Source organism: Dasypus novemcinctus, chromosome 24, assembly GCF_030445035.2.
Source record: "Dasypus novemcinctus isolate mDasNov1 chromosome 24, mDasNov1.1.hap2, whole genome shotgun sequence".
Taxonomy (NCBI): domain Eukaryota; kingdom Metazoa; phylum Chordata; class Mammalia; order Cingulata; family Dasypodidae; genus Dasypus; species Dasypus novemcinctus.
The window spans coordinates 39,965,072-39,983,212 of NC_080696.1; the positions used below are offsets into that span (position 1 = coordinate 39,965,072).

The window sequence follows — 18,141 nt, forward strand, 5'->3', positions numbered from 1 at the left end:
TAATACTAAGATAACTTCCTGGGGAGGTTCTATAACGATTTTTCTGGGATAAGACAAAGATTAAAAGGAAGTCCTGATTTAAATGGCTTCAGTTCACCCCATGCCACAGCTGTGCTGGTGGACAATGCCAATATGAAGGATGAATGCTTTTCCATTTGGTGGCAATGTTGGTTTTGGATTTGTTCTGCTCTGTCTCCTAAGAATACCCATCAGTCTCTCAGAAGCTTTCAGGCAAACTGAGCCACTCGAGACTTCTCACATCATGTTCCTACCTTCTAGGCCTCATATCAGCCTGTTGCTAGACTTCTAAGCCAGCTGTCCTTTGTCTCTGAAACATCACATAAGCCTTTAACAAAGAGACAGACCAGAATAGTGGTAGAAGAAAATTCATGAGTGCTGGAAGGAGGAAAAAGAACAAGGGCCTATGTTTCTTTTGTTTTTTAAAGATTTATTTTTATTTATTTTTCTTCCCTCCTTCCCCTCCCCCCCCCCCGCCGGTTGTCTGCTTTCTGTGTCCATTCGCTGTGTGTTCTTCTGTGTCTGCCTGTATTCTTGTCAGTGGCACAGGGAATCTGTGTCTCTCTTTGTTGTGTCATCTCATTGCGTCAGCTCTCCATGTGTGTGGCACCACTCCAGGGCAGGCTGCACTTCCTTTTGTTTTTTTTTTTTTTTTTTTTTTAAAGATTTATTTATTTATTTAATTTCCCCCCCTCCCCTGGTTGTCTGTTCTTGGTGTCTATTTGCTGCGTCTTGTTGCTTTGTCCGCTTCTGTTGTCGTCAGCGGCACGGGAAGTGTGGGCGGCGCCATTCCTGGGCAGGCTGCTCTTTCTTTTCACGCTGGGCGGCTCTCCTCACGGGCGCACTCCTTGCGCGTGGGGCTCCCCTACGCGGGGGACACCCTTGCGTGGCACGGCACTCCTTGCGCGCATCAGCACTGCGCATGGCCAGCTCCACACGGGTCAAGGAGGCCCGGGGTTTGAACCGCGGACCTCCCATATGGTAGACGGACGCCCTAACCACTGGGCCAAAGTCCGTTTCCCTGCACTTCCTTTTGTGTGGGGTGGCCCTCCTTATGGGGCACACTCCTTGCGTGTGGGGCTCCCCTACATGGGGGACATCCCTGCGTGGCACAACACTCCTTGTGTGCATCAGCACTGCGCATGGGTCAGCTCACGACACGGGTCAGGAGCCCTGGGTTTGAATCCTGGACCTCCCATGTCATGTGGTAGGCAGACGCTCTATCCATTGAGCCAAGTCTGCTTCCCTGGGTCTATGTTTTCTTAAAATTCATAACACAAAGAAACTGTACCTTCAAATCCAGTAACCAGTATGTGACAGTGACAAAACATTTGCCATCACTCTATCTGCATCAGAATCAAACTAAAAGTTTTATTTCATTTCATGAGGCTAGAATATTTATTAAAAGAATTTTTACAAGATTATTTTTAAGCCTTGATTTTAAAAGAATGATTCATAGGAAAAAGGATGTGGCTCCAGTAATTAGGCTCCTGCCTACCATATGGGAGGCCCCGGGTTCACTTCCTGGTGCCCCCTGGTGAAAGCAAGCTGGCCCGCACCACAGAGAGCTAGCAGCTCATACAGTAGAGAGCTGGTGCAGCAAGATGACGAACAAAGGGAGACACAGAGAGAAATAGTGAGAGACGCAGCACACTAGGGAGATGAGGTGACTCAAGCAATTGAGTGCCTCTCTTCCACACCAGAGGTCCCGGGATTGGTTCCCAGTGCCTCCTAAAGAGAAAGACAAGAAAAAAAAAAAGACAAGCAGACATGGAAGAACACACAGTGAATGGACAGAGAGCAAACAAGCGCAAACAACAATGGGAGTTCGGAGATTAAAAAAAAAGTGATTCATAATTATTTTAAATCTGAATTTCATTTATATCTATAATTATGTATAACAAGTATCTCAAAAGATGTGAAATATTAACACTGGTATAATAACATTTGATTTTTATGTATTTACTTTTTGGTACTTTCCAATTTATTTTGCAACGAGCATGTAATTTTTTATATTCCAATTTTCTTTTTTGGAGAGGATTCGCAATTTAATGAAAATAAACACATCCACACTTTTAGGTGGGAATATACCTATACTATTTTTAGAGGCCCTTACTCCTTGGATTTTACTGTCACCCTCTCTCAAATGATTTCCTCCTAATTTAATTATATCAAATATTAACAGCATGTCACATTCAACTGGTTCAACCTAGGATCCAAACCATAACAGAGATTAGATAATATTAAAAACAATTAACCTAAGGATCAAGATGGCAGAGTGAGACACTTCAGGGCTCTATTCCTCCATATAAGCTTTGAATGACCAAAAAGAACTAGCAGAAACAACTTTCTCAAAGCTCCAGAAAGCAGTTAAAGGATTACAGTAACAGGGTAAGTGCTGAATCAAGAAAAAGGCTACTTAAGAGGAGCAGGCAGGAAATGGATGTGGCTCGACCAACTGGACTCCCATCTACCATATAGGAGGTCCAGGGTTCAATACCCAGGGCCTCCTGGTGAGGGCAAGCTAGCCCATGCAGTAAGCTGGCCCACGCAGAGTGCCAGCCCATGCAGAGTGCCGGCCCACACAAGAAAGCTGCCCATGCAGGAGTGCCGGCTGAAGCAGAGAGCTGGCACACAAAAACGACGCAACAAGAGACAGAGGAGAAAAAATAAGACGTAACAGAACAGGGAGGTGAGGTGGTACAAGAGAGTAATCACCTCTCTCCCACTCCAGAAGGTCCCAGGATCGGTTCCCGGAGCCACCTAATGAGAATATAAACAGACACAGAACAACACACAGCAAATGGACAGAGAGCAGACAACAGGAGAACAGGGAGAATGGGGAAGTGGGCAATAAATAAAAACAAACCTTTTGAAAAAAAAAAAGGAGTAGGATCTCCTGGTGCCTTGGCTGGCCACTTGGCACAGACTCAGCCTGCATTCCAAGTGGCAGATCTCTCATTCTGGATCCAGAGGGAGCAGAGCATCCTTTGTGTACATACTGGGAGCATGTAAGTATGGTTCAGTCAGTCTGGTCATATCCTGAGGCACATGCTGTCCCAGAACTTGCCCCGTATGTAGAAGGCAGATCACCAAGCTCTTCAACAGGTAATCTGTGGGAGAACAGTCAAATCGAGATACCTGGGACAAGAGATTATTGGCTGTAGGACAAACAGTGCAATGCCCAGACTGTAAGGAAACTGTTTGCTAGGGAAGAGGGAAAATTTGTATCTGGGGGAGTTCATAGGACCACAAGTATATGCTCAAAAAAGACAAGTGTGCAGAAAGCATCAGGGAGGCCCCTATGCTTTGGCCTGGAATTATTTTCTAAAATCACTGTATGGTTAAGTTCTGAACGAGAGCACTGACACAGGTCAATATGTAAAGACTAAGAAAAGTTATTTTTTTCCTTTGTTAGCTACTGGCATTTAAGGTAGCTCTATCATAACACTGGCTAGATATAAGTACAAGGAACAGATGCCTCAGAGTCTAAATTCCAGTGAGGAGACATTAAAATATCAAAATGCCCATTTTTCAACAAAAGATTACAAAACATACAAAGAGACAGGAAGTTATGGGCCAGGCAAAGGAGAATTTAAAGCATTAGAAATCTCTCATCAATGAGGAAGACCTGAGCTGGGATATATACCAGAAAAAGATTTTTAAAAAAGGAAAAAAAAAAAAGGTCCTAGGTATGCTCAAAAAGCTAAAGGAAAACATGGACAAAGAACTACAGGAAATCAGGAAAATGATAGATGAACACAAAGAGAATATCAAGAGAGAGACTGAAATTATGAAAAGGAACGAATGATAGCAGAAGCCCACAAGAACAAATATCTAAGAATTCCCTAGAAGGTTTCAACTACAAATTGGAAATGGCAGAAGAAAGAATTGAGATTTTGAAGATAAGACAAGGAAAATCATTCAGTGTAAGGAGCAGAAAGAATAAAGAAAAGTTGAGCAAAACCTGAGAAACCTGGGGAATACTATCAAATGTTCCAATATATGCATTGTAGGAGACAAAAAGAAAAAAGAGAAAGGGACAGAGAGAATATTCAAAGAAATAATGGGCTGAAAACTTTCCAAATTTAATGAAAGACATAAACATACACATCCAGGATGTATAACAAACTCCAAGAGGATAAACCCAAAGAGACCCACACCATGGCCTATTATAACCAAACTGTCAAATGTCAAAGATAAAGAGAGAATTCTAAAAGTTGCAAGAGAAGAGCCACATTTGATACACAGGGAACCTAATAAGATTAAGTGCTAATTTCTCATAGTATACCATGGAGGCAAGGAGGCAGTGGGAAGACATACTTAGAGTGCTGAAAGCAGGTGGCGGACGTTAGGACGTCCGCCTACCACATGGGAAGTCCGTGGTTCAAACTCTGGGCATCCTTGACCTGTGTGGAGCTGGCCCATGCGCAGTGCTAATAAGCGCAAGGAGTGCCCTGCCACGCAGGGGTGTCCCCCGCGTAGGGGAGCCCCACGCGCAAGGAGTGCGCCCCGTAAGGAGAGCCACCCAGTGCGAAAGAAAGTGCAGCCTGCCCAAGAATGGTGCTGCATACACGGAGAGCTAACACAACAAGATAACACAACAAAAAGAAACACAGATTTCTGGTGCCGCTGATAAGGATAGAAGCAGTCACAGAAGAACACACAGCAAATGGACACAGAGCAGACAACTGGAGGGGGAGGGGAGAGAAATGAAAAAAAAAATCTTTAAAAAAATAAAATAAAATAAAATAAAAAATAAAGAAGAAAATGGACTGATAAATAGAATGATACAGCAAATGTAGCAATATATTAAAATTGGTAGATCTGGGTATTTGGCGGTCAAGGGGTGTGCTGGAGTTCTCTGTACAGGGTTCGTATTGTTTTTTTTAAGTGTCCTAAAAATTTGAAAGTATTTAAAAAGAAAAAGTTAAAAAAAATTAAAACACTGAGATCAAACATGACTACCATCATTTACCAAAAAATAACAACAACTTGTTTTTTTCTTAGGAGCCATCACCTATAGTAAATGATTTCCTAAAATCACTAGGAATACATATGTGTATACCGGTGTGTGTGTGTGTATGTATGTGTGCATATATATAACACACAAACATATATTTGGTACCAAATAGTCACACCAAGAGATGTTTGGACCTGGGTCCTGTCTCTTCTAAGGAAAGCCTCATCTGTCCTGCCAAGGAACCTCAGCTTTAAGCTCAACTCAACTCCTTAGATAATTCTTAGCTCCAGACATATCCAAGTGGAAAAGAATGCAGGAAATGAATTTTGGAAGAATTCTTTTGAATTGGAATTCAATCCTAATTCCCCTTGTGATATGGCTCCAAGGTCTAGAGATAATGTATGTTTAACACATACAGAAGGCAACCAATAATATCTCATTTGCCTATGAGATAGATACTAGTTGTTTTTGATGCCAATGCTATAGAGATTCCACTATAATTAACATAAAACACATGTTTGAAAATAATTATTTGCCTGTGCGTTTCCAGCTTGGCTGAATTCTGAAAGCAAGGAAGTTTCCCAGCACCCTCCTTTCCTGCTTAGTATCCTTAGAGTCCACTGCATGTTGCTTCTACTTGCCACTGATAAGGCATCCATCCCAACAGTGAGAGGGTCAGGCTGCCTGGGTTTACAAGTTTACCATTTCCATGTACTCAATACTTCCTCCCATTTCTTTTAGGGCCAGTCAACAGATCTGAAGTAGATAAATGGAGAGCTGCTGATTTTCAAATTGGCAATAGAGCTATAGGCAAAAGCAGACTAGGAAGAGCAATATCATTTAGGGAAATACTAATGAGTTAGGTTGAATTTTGTATTTACAAATATAAACCCAAGGGATATCAACATTTTGCATTAACAACACTTAATTTGAGTTTCTCTTTTAGGAAAAGATTTTGCTATTGAGAAGTCTCCCCTCTAACCCACCCCTCCCCATCTTCTCTGCAGTGAGGTGACAACCTCCCATTTGCCACCTGTAACTGAGATTTCCAATATCATTTGAGAAAAGCAAATTTAATCACAAAGAGACAGCTCAATCTAGTAACCTACAACAGTTGAAAAAAAAAAAACCAGGAACCTGACAGGCATTTTTGAACATGATAACAAATTATTTTAAATAAATTTAATCTAAAGACCAAAAGAACATTAAGGAGTCATGATTAACTATGAAAAGAAACCCTCTTCTACAATACCACCACCACAGGAAGTGAAGCACTGCAGAAATCCTGTACACAACCCTCCTTGGTGCTGGTACAGTCCTTACCTGACAGTCAAAGTCCTGGAAGTTTCGTGTACCATTCTGTCAACAGAAGGCAGAAAATACAGTCAGTTTCCACAGGTGGCTTCCCCAAATATGCAGCAAATTCAGTTCACAATGAAAGCAATACATGGGCAGCCTCCTGACTACTATAAAACTGAAACGGTCCTCATCAAAAGGCTTTAGAGGCAAGGTAGGTTACTAACGTGTTAGCAAAGGGAAAGTCTTTAGAGCTAAGATTAGCTTACTGTGAAGATAAAGGAAAAAAGCTTGGTTCCCAGCAAGATTTGTAACTTTTCACTTCCCTGTCTTAAGAACAGTAAGAACTTTTGGGAAGAGGGTAAAACATGCGTTCAGTCTGAAAACACACTCACAACACATGCAGATGGTATCTGGGAGGAAAGAAGATGGAAGCCATGCCTATGGGGAAGAAGGAGAGCAGGAAGCAGGGTACCCAGAACCAGGAATTAAAGGAAGGATTAGGAACGGGACAAAGCTATGGATGGATGAGAAACTGAAGACTTGAACTCTATCAAAAAAAGGCAGTATAAATTAAAGAGAGAAAGACAGACAAAACAGGGTTCCTAATACACTGATATTTTTCGCTGTTAGGAAAAAAGGACAAATCTCTGAATCATCTGAAAAGTACATTATAGTCAAAAGATCCAAGCTTCTAAAAAGGGATTACGCTACAGTAATGTTTGACAAAGAATAATAATAATTTAAAAAAACAGCAACGACTCAAAGGCATTTCTGCAGCATTTCAGATGCCAGAGTTGTAAGTATACGACATAAGAGCATGAAAAGGATAGCGGACGACATATTTGGGAAGAAAGAAGAAAAACTGCTGACTTCATTTTTCACTAAGTATAAGCCTCTCCCCTGGGGAAAAGAAAAACAACTTTCATTATTTAGAAACAGTGTTATCATAATTTATCTATTCTGTCTCTACGACAGCTTCCAGAGGGCTCAGAGTTACTAATAAGCACTCTCCTAAAAGGTGTCCCTCCAGAGAAGATCTAAAAATCTGATCCTAAAAGAGTACTAAACACTCCCAGCATCCTCCAAGAAGACACTCTTAGAAACAGTTATGTATTTCACTAACCACATTACTGGCAGGACAACACAGCTACAGAAATTAAAAGCACAATCCAGTGTGGTACAAGCATCCAAAGAAAGAAACTGTCCTTCCCATGACAGTATCTCATGGAACCAGCTGGGATGATCTACAGCTGTACTCTACAACAGAGAAGCCATTAGGCACATGTGGAAATTTAAATCAATTAAAATTAAAAACTCAGTTTCTCAGTTACATTAACCACATTTCAAGTGCTCAACAGACACATGTGGCTAGTATATTGGGCAGTACAGATACAGAACATTTCCATCATTGCAGAAGTTTCCACTGGACAGCACTAATATAGAGACTGAAAGTTTTTGAGAGAATAAGGTTATGGGTGAGCAGCCCTTGTTTCATTAAAAAGAGAGAGAAAGGTCACAATAGTTTACTAAACAGAGAAAGACTGCAGATGCCACTGAGAACAGGCAAGAGAGTGGTAGAGACAGCTAATCTAAACTATTATTACTGACATGAAACTAAGGTCACAAAATAAAGTCTGACATAGTCACAGCATGGAAAAACAACTAGGATAGTCATCAGATGAGATAGGTAGCACACTTCCAAGGAACGTTACGGTTTGTAAAAGGACCATAATGTTCCATGGCTCTCACAAGCCCCATGAAATGCCTGAGAACTTCTTCAGAGAAGTCATTGTGTTTAATTTCCAATTAGACTATGAAAAACAGAGGGAAGGTCCTTTCATGGACTTGGATAGATGGCTTCAGTAGGATAGAAAATGACTAGTTGGTGAGTTTCCTGTTTCTGATTTAATTTGCACCTTCCCCCAAATGTAGCACAGGACCTGTTACAAATCATTTATAAAATGAAGAAGACCATATAACAGAACTAAATAGGGGCTTTTTGTTAAGAATTTTGGGTCAAAAACAACCAAAAACTCTACTGTATTTCAATTTAAGATGCTATATGGTTAAGTGGAAAAAAAAGTATATAAAATGGTCTTTGCAGTTTGAATTGAATTACATTAAAACATGCATTAAAAAAAAACTAGGGGGAAGCGGATTTGGCTCAACTGATAGAGCGTCCACTTACCACACAGGAGGTCCGGGGTTCCAACCCAGGGCCTCCTGACCCGTGTGATGAGCTGGCCCATGCTCAGTGCTGATGTGTGCAAGGAGTGCCCTGCCACGCAGGGGTGTCCCCCACGTAGGGGAGGCCCCCACACAAGGAATGCGCCCCGTAAGGAGAGCTGCCCAGCGCAAAAAAAGCACAGCCTGCCCAGGAGTGGCACCACGGAGAGCTGATGCAGCAAGATGACGCAACAAAAAGAGACAGATTTCTCGTGCCACTGACAAGAATGCACGCAGACACAGAAGAACACACAGCGAATGGACAAAGAGATCAGACAAGGTGGGGGAAGGGTGGAGAAAAATAAATCTTAAAAAACAAACAAACAAAAAACTAGGAGAAAAATACCAAAATATTATACTGACAACAGCAGCTATTTCTGGTTAGAGAGATTATGGGTGATTATAATTTTCATTATACTTTTCTACAACATGTACTTCCTCTTTTGTAATCAGGAAACTGGAAAAAAAAAGAATCTGTTATGGTACAAAGATATGCTTGTTACATAGTATTTTGTAATATAAAATTTAAAATTTCCACTTAATGATTTATAATGATATCACAACAGACCACATTAAAATTTCAATCTTATAGGGTTCCCAGAGGTTCCTTTAGAGATTTTAAGAAAGATTAGAGAAAAATCACTCTAGTCTGAATGAAAACTTGGTCATGGAATACAGGGACATGAATTCTGATGAGTTATTTGGGAATCAGCTGTTATTGTATATACGACTTCCTCTTCCTCATAACCATGTGAAAATAGCAGTGAGGCCCTCAGCTGCACAAAGAGGAATGCCAAAAATGGAAAGAGGCAATTCCCTCCAGAAACCCAAGCTATCTCTTGTTTGTTGAAAACTGTGGCAGTTTGAAATTATTTCATGAATCCCAAAAAGAGAAATATTATGTTTTAAACTAAACCATTCCTGTGGGTGTGAGACCCATTTGACTAGATTATGTCTGTGGGGTGTGATTCATGTTGAGTCTCCACCCTCTTGCTGGGTCTGATACAAAGAGAGACACAGAGACTTGGACAGATGGAGGAAAAAAGGAGGAGCATATTTGATTTATTCTGCAATGAGAGTGGAGGATTGCGTAAGCACTAAGGCCCTAAGAGGCTGGGCCCATGGAGCAGCTCAAGAGGAGACCAACCCTGCTATATACCTGATAGCTTACAGCTAAACTTGGGAAGAGTGTGGAACAGCAGAGACTGAAATAGGAGGTCTGGAAAGAGAGAAGCCCTATCTATACCTGGTTGCTCAAAGGTGAGCTCTAAGAGGCAGTAGATTCTGGAAAGGAAGGCAGAGACCTCCATAGAGATTGGCGGCTATCTTGCTTCACCATGTAGCAACAATGCCAGGATCAACAGTAGCTGACTTAGGTGAGAAAGTATCTCCTATGATGCCTTTAGTTGGACTTTCATGGTCTTGGACCTGTGAGCTTTTACTCCAAATAAATATCCTTTATAAAAGATAACATTTCCGGTACTTTGCATTGGCATTAAGTACCTAGCAAAACAAAACAATAACAAAAAATCCTAAGTGTTCTTAATCCAGTGTACCCAGTTAGACTAGCATCGCGACTTGAGAGAAGTCATTTCCTGCTCCAGTCCCATCTAGGTCATTTCTGACAACAATCACTTCTTTTTTTTTTCTCTCTCCCCTTCCCTGCCCATCCTCCCCCGTTGTCTGCTCTCTGTGTCCATTTGCTGTGTGTTCTTCTGTGACCTCTTGTATTCTTGTCAGTGGCATCTGGACTCTGTGTCTCGTTTTGTTGTGTCATCTTGCTGTGTCAGCTCTTCATGTGTGTGGCACCATTCATGGGCAAGCCGCACTTTTATTTTTTCGTGCTGGGTGGCTCTCCTTACAGGGCGCACTCCTTGCGCGTGGGGCTCCCCTGGGTGTGAGCGACACCCCTGCATGGCAGGGCACTCCTTGCACACATTAGCACTGCGCATGGGCCAGCTCCACACAGGTCAAGGAGGCCCTGGGTTTGAACCTTGGACCTCCCATGTGGTAGGCTGACATCCTATCCACTGGGCCAAATCTGCTTCCCACAATCACTTCTTAAAGTATATTCTCCAGTCCACACTAGATAGAGCATTTCACAAATATTCTTTAATTAAAATGTCATGAAATGTCTGGTTTCAATTGTGGTTGCTCCCCTCTCCACTCTGCCTTTTTTTTTTTTTTTAAGTGTTTGGCAGGAACTCTTTGCCTGTCTCTGCTGTCCTGGAGGTTACAACAATGCTCATCCCTGGGTCTTCCCTCCTCCAACTCAATACCCTCCTCCCTTCCCTGCTTACATTTCCAGTTACTAACAGAAAGGGAACAAATTGCAATAAGATTTATCTCTCTTTCTACTGTAAGGCAGCATTCTCAATATAGCCTTAAGCAAGGTTTGTGTGAACTTGTCTCTTGTCATTTTTTGGTACTTCATCCATTTAATTTTAGTATGCCTGTAAAAGGCAGTCATCTCAGGAAAAATACTTCCAGGATAGGTTGGGGCTAGTCTTCCTTTAGTTCCCTGAACCCTGGAAGGATATAGCAATGTCTTTGGCTAAGTATATTTAGGAAGAAAATGAGCAGAAAGAAGCAATGAAATTATACACGTCTAGGCTTTTCCTTAAAAAGCCAGTACAAGCCACAGGTGTGATACCAAACTATCAACAGTGTCTATGGGAGTGGAAAGGCTCAGCTTTTGGAGTTGGAAAGACCTGCATTTCGGTCCTGTCTCTGCCACTTACTGACTGGGCAAATCAACCTTTCAGTCTTAAATTTTTCATCTACTAAGTGAAGAATAGTATTATCAACTTCAGAGGGATACTCTGAGGATTAAAAGACAGCATGTACGTAGAATATATAATGGTGCTATATTAGTCAGCCCAAGGGAATGCTGATGCAAAGTACCAGAAATCTGTTGGCTTTTATAAAGGGTATTTATTTGGGGTAAAAGCTTATAGTTACAAGGCTCTAAAGAGTCCAACTCAAGGCTGCTTTCTCACCAAGTCAGTTGCCACATGCTGAAGCAAGATGGCAGACAATCTTTACCTGGTCTCTCCTTCCTTCTTCCTCTTAAGGCTCTGTGGGCCCAGCTTCTTCTGATCTCAGTTGTAGGCTGGCAGAGGGCTTGTCTCTCAGGGCTTCCTATATTACTCTGGCATAGGGCTAGTTTCTTTCCAGGCTTTAGCTGTTTGAACCCTCTCCTTTCTGTCATAGGGCAGGATCGAAATGACCAAGTTCTCTCCTCTTTCGTGTATCATCTTCTGTGTGTCTTCTTGAGTGAGTGTCCACTTACATCAGCCTACCAAATGGGCAGGGACTTGGCCCCGAGTCGCACCCTACTGATGTGGTCAGTCAAAGCCCAAATCTTTTATTAAGTAAACTTAAAACAATTAAATTTAATAAAACCAAAGGTTATCACACCCAGAGAAACAGGCCAGTTTACAAACATAATCGTTCTCTTTTTGGGGGATTCATAAATAATCTCAAACTGCCACAGATGCTTAATAAATAACAGTAGGTATAGGCAAAAAAAAAAAAAGTTCTCAAGATACCGACTCCTATTCAAACCTGTAAGCTCACAGCAGTGGTTCTCAACCAGAATGACTTTTCCCCTCAAAAGACTTCTGGCAATGTCTGGAGACATTTCTGGTTGTCACAGCTGGGGTGGAAGGCAGTGCCACTAGCATCTAGTGGGTAGAGGTCAAGGATGCTACACAGAACTGTCCACAACAAGAATTATCCAATTCAAAACATCAGGGAAGCAGATTTGGCCCAATGGATAGGGCGTCTGCCTACCACATGGGAGGTCCACAGTTCAAACCCTGGGCCTCCTGGACCCGTGTGGAGCTGGCCCATGAGCAGTGCTGATGCGCACAAGGAGTGCCGTGCCACACAGGGGTGTCCCCCACGTAGGGGAGCCCCACACGCAAGGAGCGCGCCCCATAAGGACAGCCACCCAGCGCGAAAGAAAAGTGCAGCCTGCCCAAGAATGGCGCCACATACACACACAGCAGACACAGCAAGATGACGCAACAAAAAGAAACACAGATTTCCGGTGCCGCTGATAAGGATAGAAGCAGTCACAGAAGAACACACAGCAAATGGGCACAGAGCAGACAACTGGGGGGAGGGGGGGAGAAAAATAAAAAAAATAAATCTTTAAAAAAAAAATTAGTTGCTGAAGTCTGCCCTATAACAAGTATTCTTTGCTTTAATGAAAATGGTACTCTGATACTCAATCTGATTAAGCTATTATTTTACTTTTCTCTGCCTTAGATTCCTCATCAACAATATAGTAATAAATTTATCTGTGCTTCACCAGGCTATTGGAAGGATCAAATGACATAATGATAGAGAGGTTTATCATTGTACCTTTCGCAATGCATGCAAAAACACACACTTGCTAGGCAGGCAGAAGTATTAACACACTAGAGAGGGAGGAAGGCTAATTAAAAGAGGTGGAATTCTTTGTCGGAGAATGCCACTATCCAAAAAGGACCTGGAGCCAATCTACCTTGACTGGAGCAGGGGAACTTTCATGAACAGTGATGGAATAGGAGCACTTCTCAAAGAGAGAGAAGAGCAAGATGGAGTGTGGCAAGTGGGCAGGAACAGCTTGCGCATATCAAATAGGAACTTACAGATATTAGAAGTGAGACATTGTTTTGACACATAATAGACATATCAAAGGCATCACTGTGGCCTCAGGGAGGAAGACCTAGGCTAATTCACTGCCTTTTTCTTTTCTTTTCTTTTCTTTTTTTGAGATACTGGGGCCAGGGTTTGAACCCGGGACCTCTTATGTGGGAAGTCAGTGCTCAAACACTGAGCCACATCAATTCCCCAAAAATCAGTAGCATTTCTTTTTTTTTTTCCCCAAAGTACCAGGACCAGGAATTGAATCCAGGACCTCAAAAGTGGGAGGCCAGTGCTCAACCACTGAGACACATCAGCTTCCTCACTGCCTTTTTATGGTACATTCACTGAATCTTTCCTCTTTCAGCTGCCTTCTCTATGAGACAACAAACTCATGCCACTCTTTCATTTAAGTACCTCCTTAGGTGGACTTCCAAGATCAGAGAAGAATTCTCCTCTTATTTGTGCTCTAGTCCTCAAACACTTGAAACCCATTAGGTCTGGGATTTCTAACATTAGCTAATTAGCATCACTTTAGGCATGGTTCTCAACCTTGAGAGCTGAAGCTTTTTAAAAAAGTTAAACCACACCCAGATTAATTCAGTCAGAATCTCTGGAGATAGGACACAGGCATCAGTAATTTTTTTTTTAAAGATTTATTTCTTTATTTTTCCCCCTTCCCCTCCCCCTCCCACTGCCCTTCTGTTTTTGCTGTCTGTGTCCAAGCACTGTGTGATCTTGTGTACCTATTTCTCTTTTTGTCTTCTCATTTTTTTCTCCTCTAGGATTCACCCGGATTCAATCCTGGGGACCTCTGATGTGGAGAGAGGTTCGTTGTCAGCTGTGTCACCTCAGTTCCTGGTTTCTGCCGTGTGTCACCTTTACTCTCCCCCTCGTCTCTCTTTTGTTGCGTCATCAGCTTGCTGCGTGACTCACTTGCACAGGCACTGGCTCACCACGTGGGCACTCAGCTCACCAGCAAGGCACAAGGCTCACCACATGGGCACTAGCTCACTCATGGGCACACTTTCTCTTCTTTTTCACCAGGAAGCCCCAGGGATTGAACCTGGGTCCGACCATATGGTAGGCGGAAGCCCTATCGCTTGAGCCATATCCACTTCCTGCATCAGTAATTTTTACAGCTCTCCAGGTAATTCCAATGAGCAACCAAAGTTGAGGACCACTGATCTTATAGGCTGTGTGCATGTGTGTGAGTGTGTGCATGTGAATGTATGTCTATTCCCCAAGCTCCACCATTGGAGATTCTGATTTAGTCGGTCTAGAATGGGCCCCCGGAATCTGTATTTTTAAACAATTCCCCAGCTGGTTCTGATAATCAACCACGTTTAGCATAGGTACTGCCTTCCTAAACCTTACCTGCCTTGTAAACTAGTCATTTCTGGGGCTATAGTTAAGTTATACAGATATAGATTTTATTTCCTTCCTTTTCTTCGTGTTGCATCATTTTCGGGACAAGAACTCACATCAACAAAAATTCAATACTTAAAGGAAAGAATTTTTTGAAAATAGGAGGGGAAGCAGTAGAAGAAACCAAATGGGGGGGGGGGGGTTAAAAAAGTGTGCAGCTTGCCAGAAAGCAAGAAATCTGGTAAAAAATAAAGGAAACAGTGGAGATGGAGAGAAGAGGTCACACACATGAAAATGGAGCTGTCAGGATTCAAAAGCAAATAAACATATAATAAGTCAGTAGCTCCAGAAGTGGTGGGTATAGGACCTTACTTTGGACAGAAAAAGAAAACAGGCAACAGCATCTTTGGTATAGTCCTACCAGCCCAACCTCACCCATCTTTACCTTTACCTTCCACCAATCCTTCCCTTGAGAAAGGATGCTGAGAAGTGGATCAGGAGACTCAGCTCCTGCCTACCACGAGAGGTCTAGGTTTGGTTCTCGGTGCCTCCTAAAGAAAAGCAAGACAGCAAACTGATGTGACAGGCTAGTGCAGTGAGCTGACACAATAAGGTGATGCAGTGAGATGATGCAACCAAGAGACACAGTGAGGAAACACAATGAGAGATGCAACAAGCATGGAGCAGAGGTGGCTCACGCAATTAGGCACCTCCCTCCCACAAGGGAGGTCCCAGGTTCAGTTCCCAGTGCCTCCTATAAAAGAGACCAGCACACAACAAACAGACACAGTGAATGCAAACAACAAGGGGGTGGGGAGAAATAAATAAATAAAATAAATCTTTAAAAAAAAAAAGGAAGGATGCTATGTCCCTATTCACATCAAGCTAAAGAGTATATTTTAACAGGAGGCAATGATAATAAACCAAAAGAATAGGGTTGAAAAGAAGGAATTTTATGTATGCTGACTGAAAGGAGAAAGTCAGGGAAGAGTATAAGCCTTTCTTAGCTTTCTGGTAACATGTTTAATTGTTGGGTGCTGATGTCTGTCAACTGTGTTGTTGATAATATAGTTCTCCAACACTGACATTAGGGAAACGGACTTTGGCCCAGTGGTTAGGGCGTCCGTCTACCATATGGGAGGTCCGCGGTTCAAACCCCGGGCCTCCTTGACCCGTGTGGAGCTGGCCATGCGCAGCGCTAATGCGCACAAGGAGTGCCGTGCCATGCAAGGGTGTCCCCCGCGTGAGGGAGCCCCACGTGCAAGGAGTGCGCCCGTGAGGAAAGCCGCCCAGCGTGAAAAAGAAAGAGCAGCCTGCCAGGAAAGGCGCCACCCACACTTCCCCGTGCCGCTGACGACAACAGAAGCAGACAAAGAAACAAGACGTAGCAAATAGACACCAAGAACAGACAACCAGGGGAGGGGGGGAAATTAAATAAATAAATAAATCTTTAAAAAAAAAACAAAACAAAACAAAAAAACACTGACATTAAAAAAGAGGCTGCATTTGTCTGTCAAAGGGGTGCTGATGCAAAATACCAGAAATCTGTTGGCTTTTCTAAAGGGTGTTTAATTGGGGTAAAGAGCTTACAGTCCCAAGGCCATGGAAAGTCCAGCTCAGAGTATCGTAAGAGGTACTTTCCTCACCAAAGTCAGTTGCCACATGTTGAAGCAAGATGGCAGGTGATCTCTGCTGGGTTTCAGCCTTCCCCTCTGAGCTTCCGCTTCCTCTTCCTCTTGAGGCTCCAGGGGCCCAGCTTCTTCCCAATCTCAGCTGAAGGCTGGCACGGGGCTTGTCTCTCAGGGATTCCTATCTCAGTCTCAACTCTCAAGGTCAGCTGTAAGCTATCAGGCAAATAGCTCATCTCTTCCTGGGGTCCCAGAAGCAAAAATGACAGAGTTCTCTCTCTTTCCTTGTGCCTTTTTAAGTGGGTGTCCATTTATATCAGCCCATCAAAGGGGTAGGGACTCAATCTGAGTCATACCTTACTGACACAGCCCAGTCAGAAGCCTAAATTGATTTTATATCAAGTTAACTTAATCAGAGGTCCCTCACTGAACTTAATATAAACAAAGGGTATCATACCCAGAAGAAGAGATTAGTTTACAAACTTAATCTTTCTCTTTTTGGGATTCATAAATAATCTCAAACTGTAATAGAAGTATATTACTGACATCCAGGCAATCCTATTGAAAATCCTGATAGTCACAGAAAGGCCATGTCACAGACTTGACAAACTTTAAGAGTGTTGCAACCTATATATATCACCTGCCATGGATGTTAAAATTTCCTTACAGAAACTGAAAATCAAGACCCTTGGATTCTAAGTCAAACCACCACCCTCATACATGCTCCTCTGCTTTGCCATAATATTCTTTCCTTTTAATATATCTATCTGTAAAACAGGAAAACCTCAAGAATAACTTGATTCCTTGATTGAATGTGGCTTGTTGAAATAAGAGTAGTAAAAAAGAAAAAAGGGAAGATGTCAAAAGGAAGGGTAGGGAAGCGGATTTGGCTCAACAGATAGAGTATCCGCCTACCACATGGGAGGTACACAGTTCAAACCCAGGGCCTCCTGACCCGTGTGATGAGCTGGCCCATGGGCAGTGCTGATGCACACAAGGACTGCTATGCCATGTGGGGGTGTCCCCTGCGTAGGGGAGCCCCACATGCAAGGAGTTCATCCTGTAAGGAAAGCTGCCCAGGGCGAAAAATGTACGGCCTGCCCAGGAGTGGTGACACACAGAGAGTTGATACAGCAAGATGACGCAACAAAAAGACACAGATTCCCGGTGCTGCTGACAAGAATACAAGCAGACACAGAAGAACACACAGCAAAAGGACACAGAGAACAGACAACTGGAGAGGGAGCGGGGAAGGGGAGAGAAATAAATAAATAATAAATCTTAAAAAAAAAAAAAAAAGGAAGGGTAAAAATATATTTAAGGAAGCATTCTTTCCATAGAAAGTCAGGTTAAATATGGTTTGAGTTAGTTACTATTCAGATAATATAGAAAGTGAATTCTCAAAAGATTTATATCTATTTTAGTGAAGAGAGTAGTCTTTATTTACCTTGTCATTTAGAAGTGGTTTGATCTCTGTGAGCTGAACATCCTGAAGTTCATCCATGAGGACAGGTGAGAGCAGAGGATTCTCAAGAATTAATTAGTAACTGTGAAACAGAAAAGAAGTAAAGAAAAAGACTTAAGACAGGAATCGGAAACATAATTGTCCTACTATATTCAATCAAATATTAGTGCTGACCATGTGTCAAGCACCACCCAGGGTGTGGTAGACACAGTAAACTAAGAGAGTTACAGGCAGACTGATTCTCGAGTAGCCTCCATGATCCCTGCCTCTTAGTACTTATACCCTTGTGCAATTTCTCTTGACTTGCTCCTAACCAACAGAGTATGTCAAAGGTGACTGAACGTATGTGAGTTCCTGTACATGATTACATTACCTAAGATTTTAACAGCTGTCTGACTGATATACTCTCTTCCCTTCTGGCTTTGAAAAAAGCAAGGTGGCATGTTGAGAAAGGACCACATGGCAAGGAGTTGAGAGCAGCTTCCAGTTGAAAAGCAGAAATAAACTGGGTCCCTCAGTCTGAAAACCTGCAAGGAACT

The 18,141-nt window shown here is 42.5% G+C and overlaps 1 protein-coding gene across 7 annotated transcripts in view; it reads right to left on the reverse strand.

The window, feature by feature from the left end:
- The window catches only part of NDRG3 (NDRG family member 3), a 117,373-nt gene that overhangs the window by 81,313 nt on the left and 17,919 nt on the right, over nt 1–18,141 (reverse strand). For 2 of the 7 annotated variants that reach the window (XM_071211697.1, XM_071211696.1), the window contains exons 2-4: nt 17,585–17,684; nt 6,305–6,340; nt 2,888–3,131 (exon numbers count right to left, since the gene is read on the reverse strand). In XM_071211697.1, the coding sequence (XP_071067798.1) occupies nt 2,888–2,980 (93 nt within the window). In that variant the 5' untranslated portion in view covers nt 2,981–3,131; nt 6,305–6,340; nt 17,585–17,684. The remainder of the gene's footprint in view (nt 1–2,887; nt 3,132–6,304; nt 6,341–17,584; nt 17,685–18,141) is intronic. The other 5 variants (XM_004459038.3, XM_058287037.2, XM_071211699.1 and 2 more) reach the window with 3 other exon arrangements.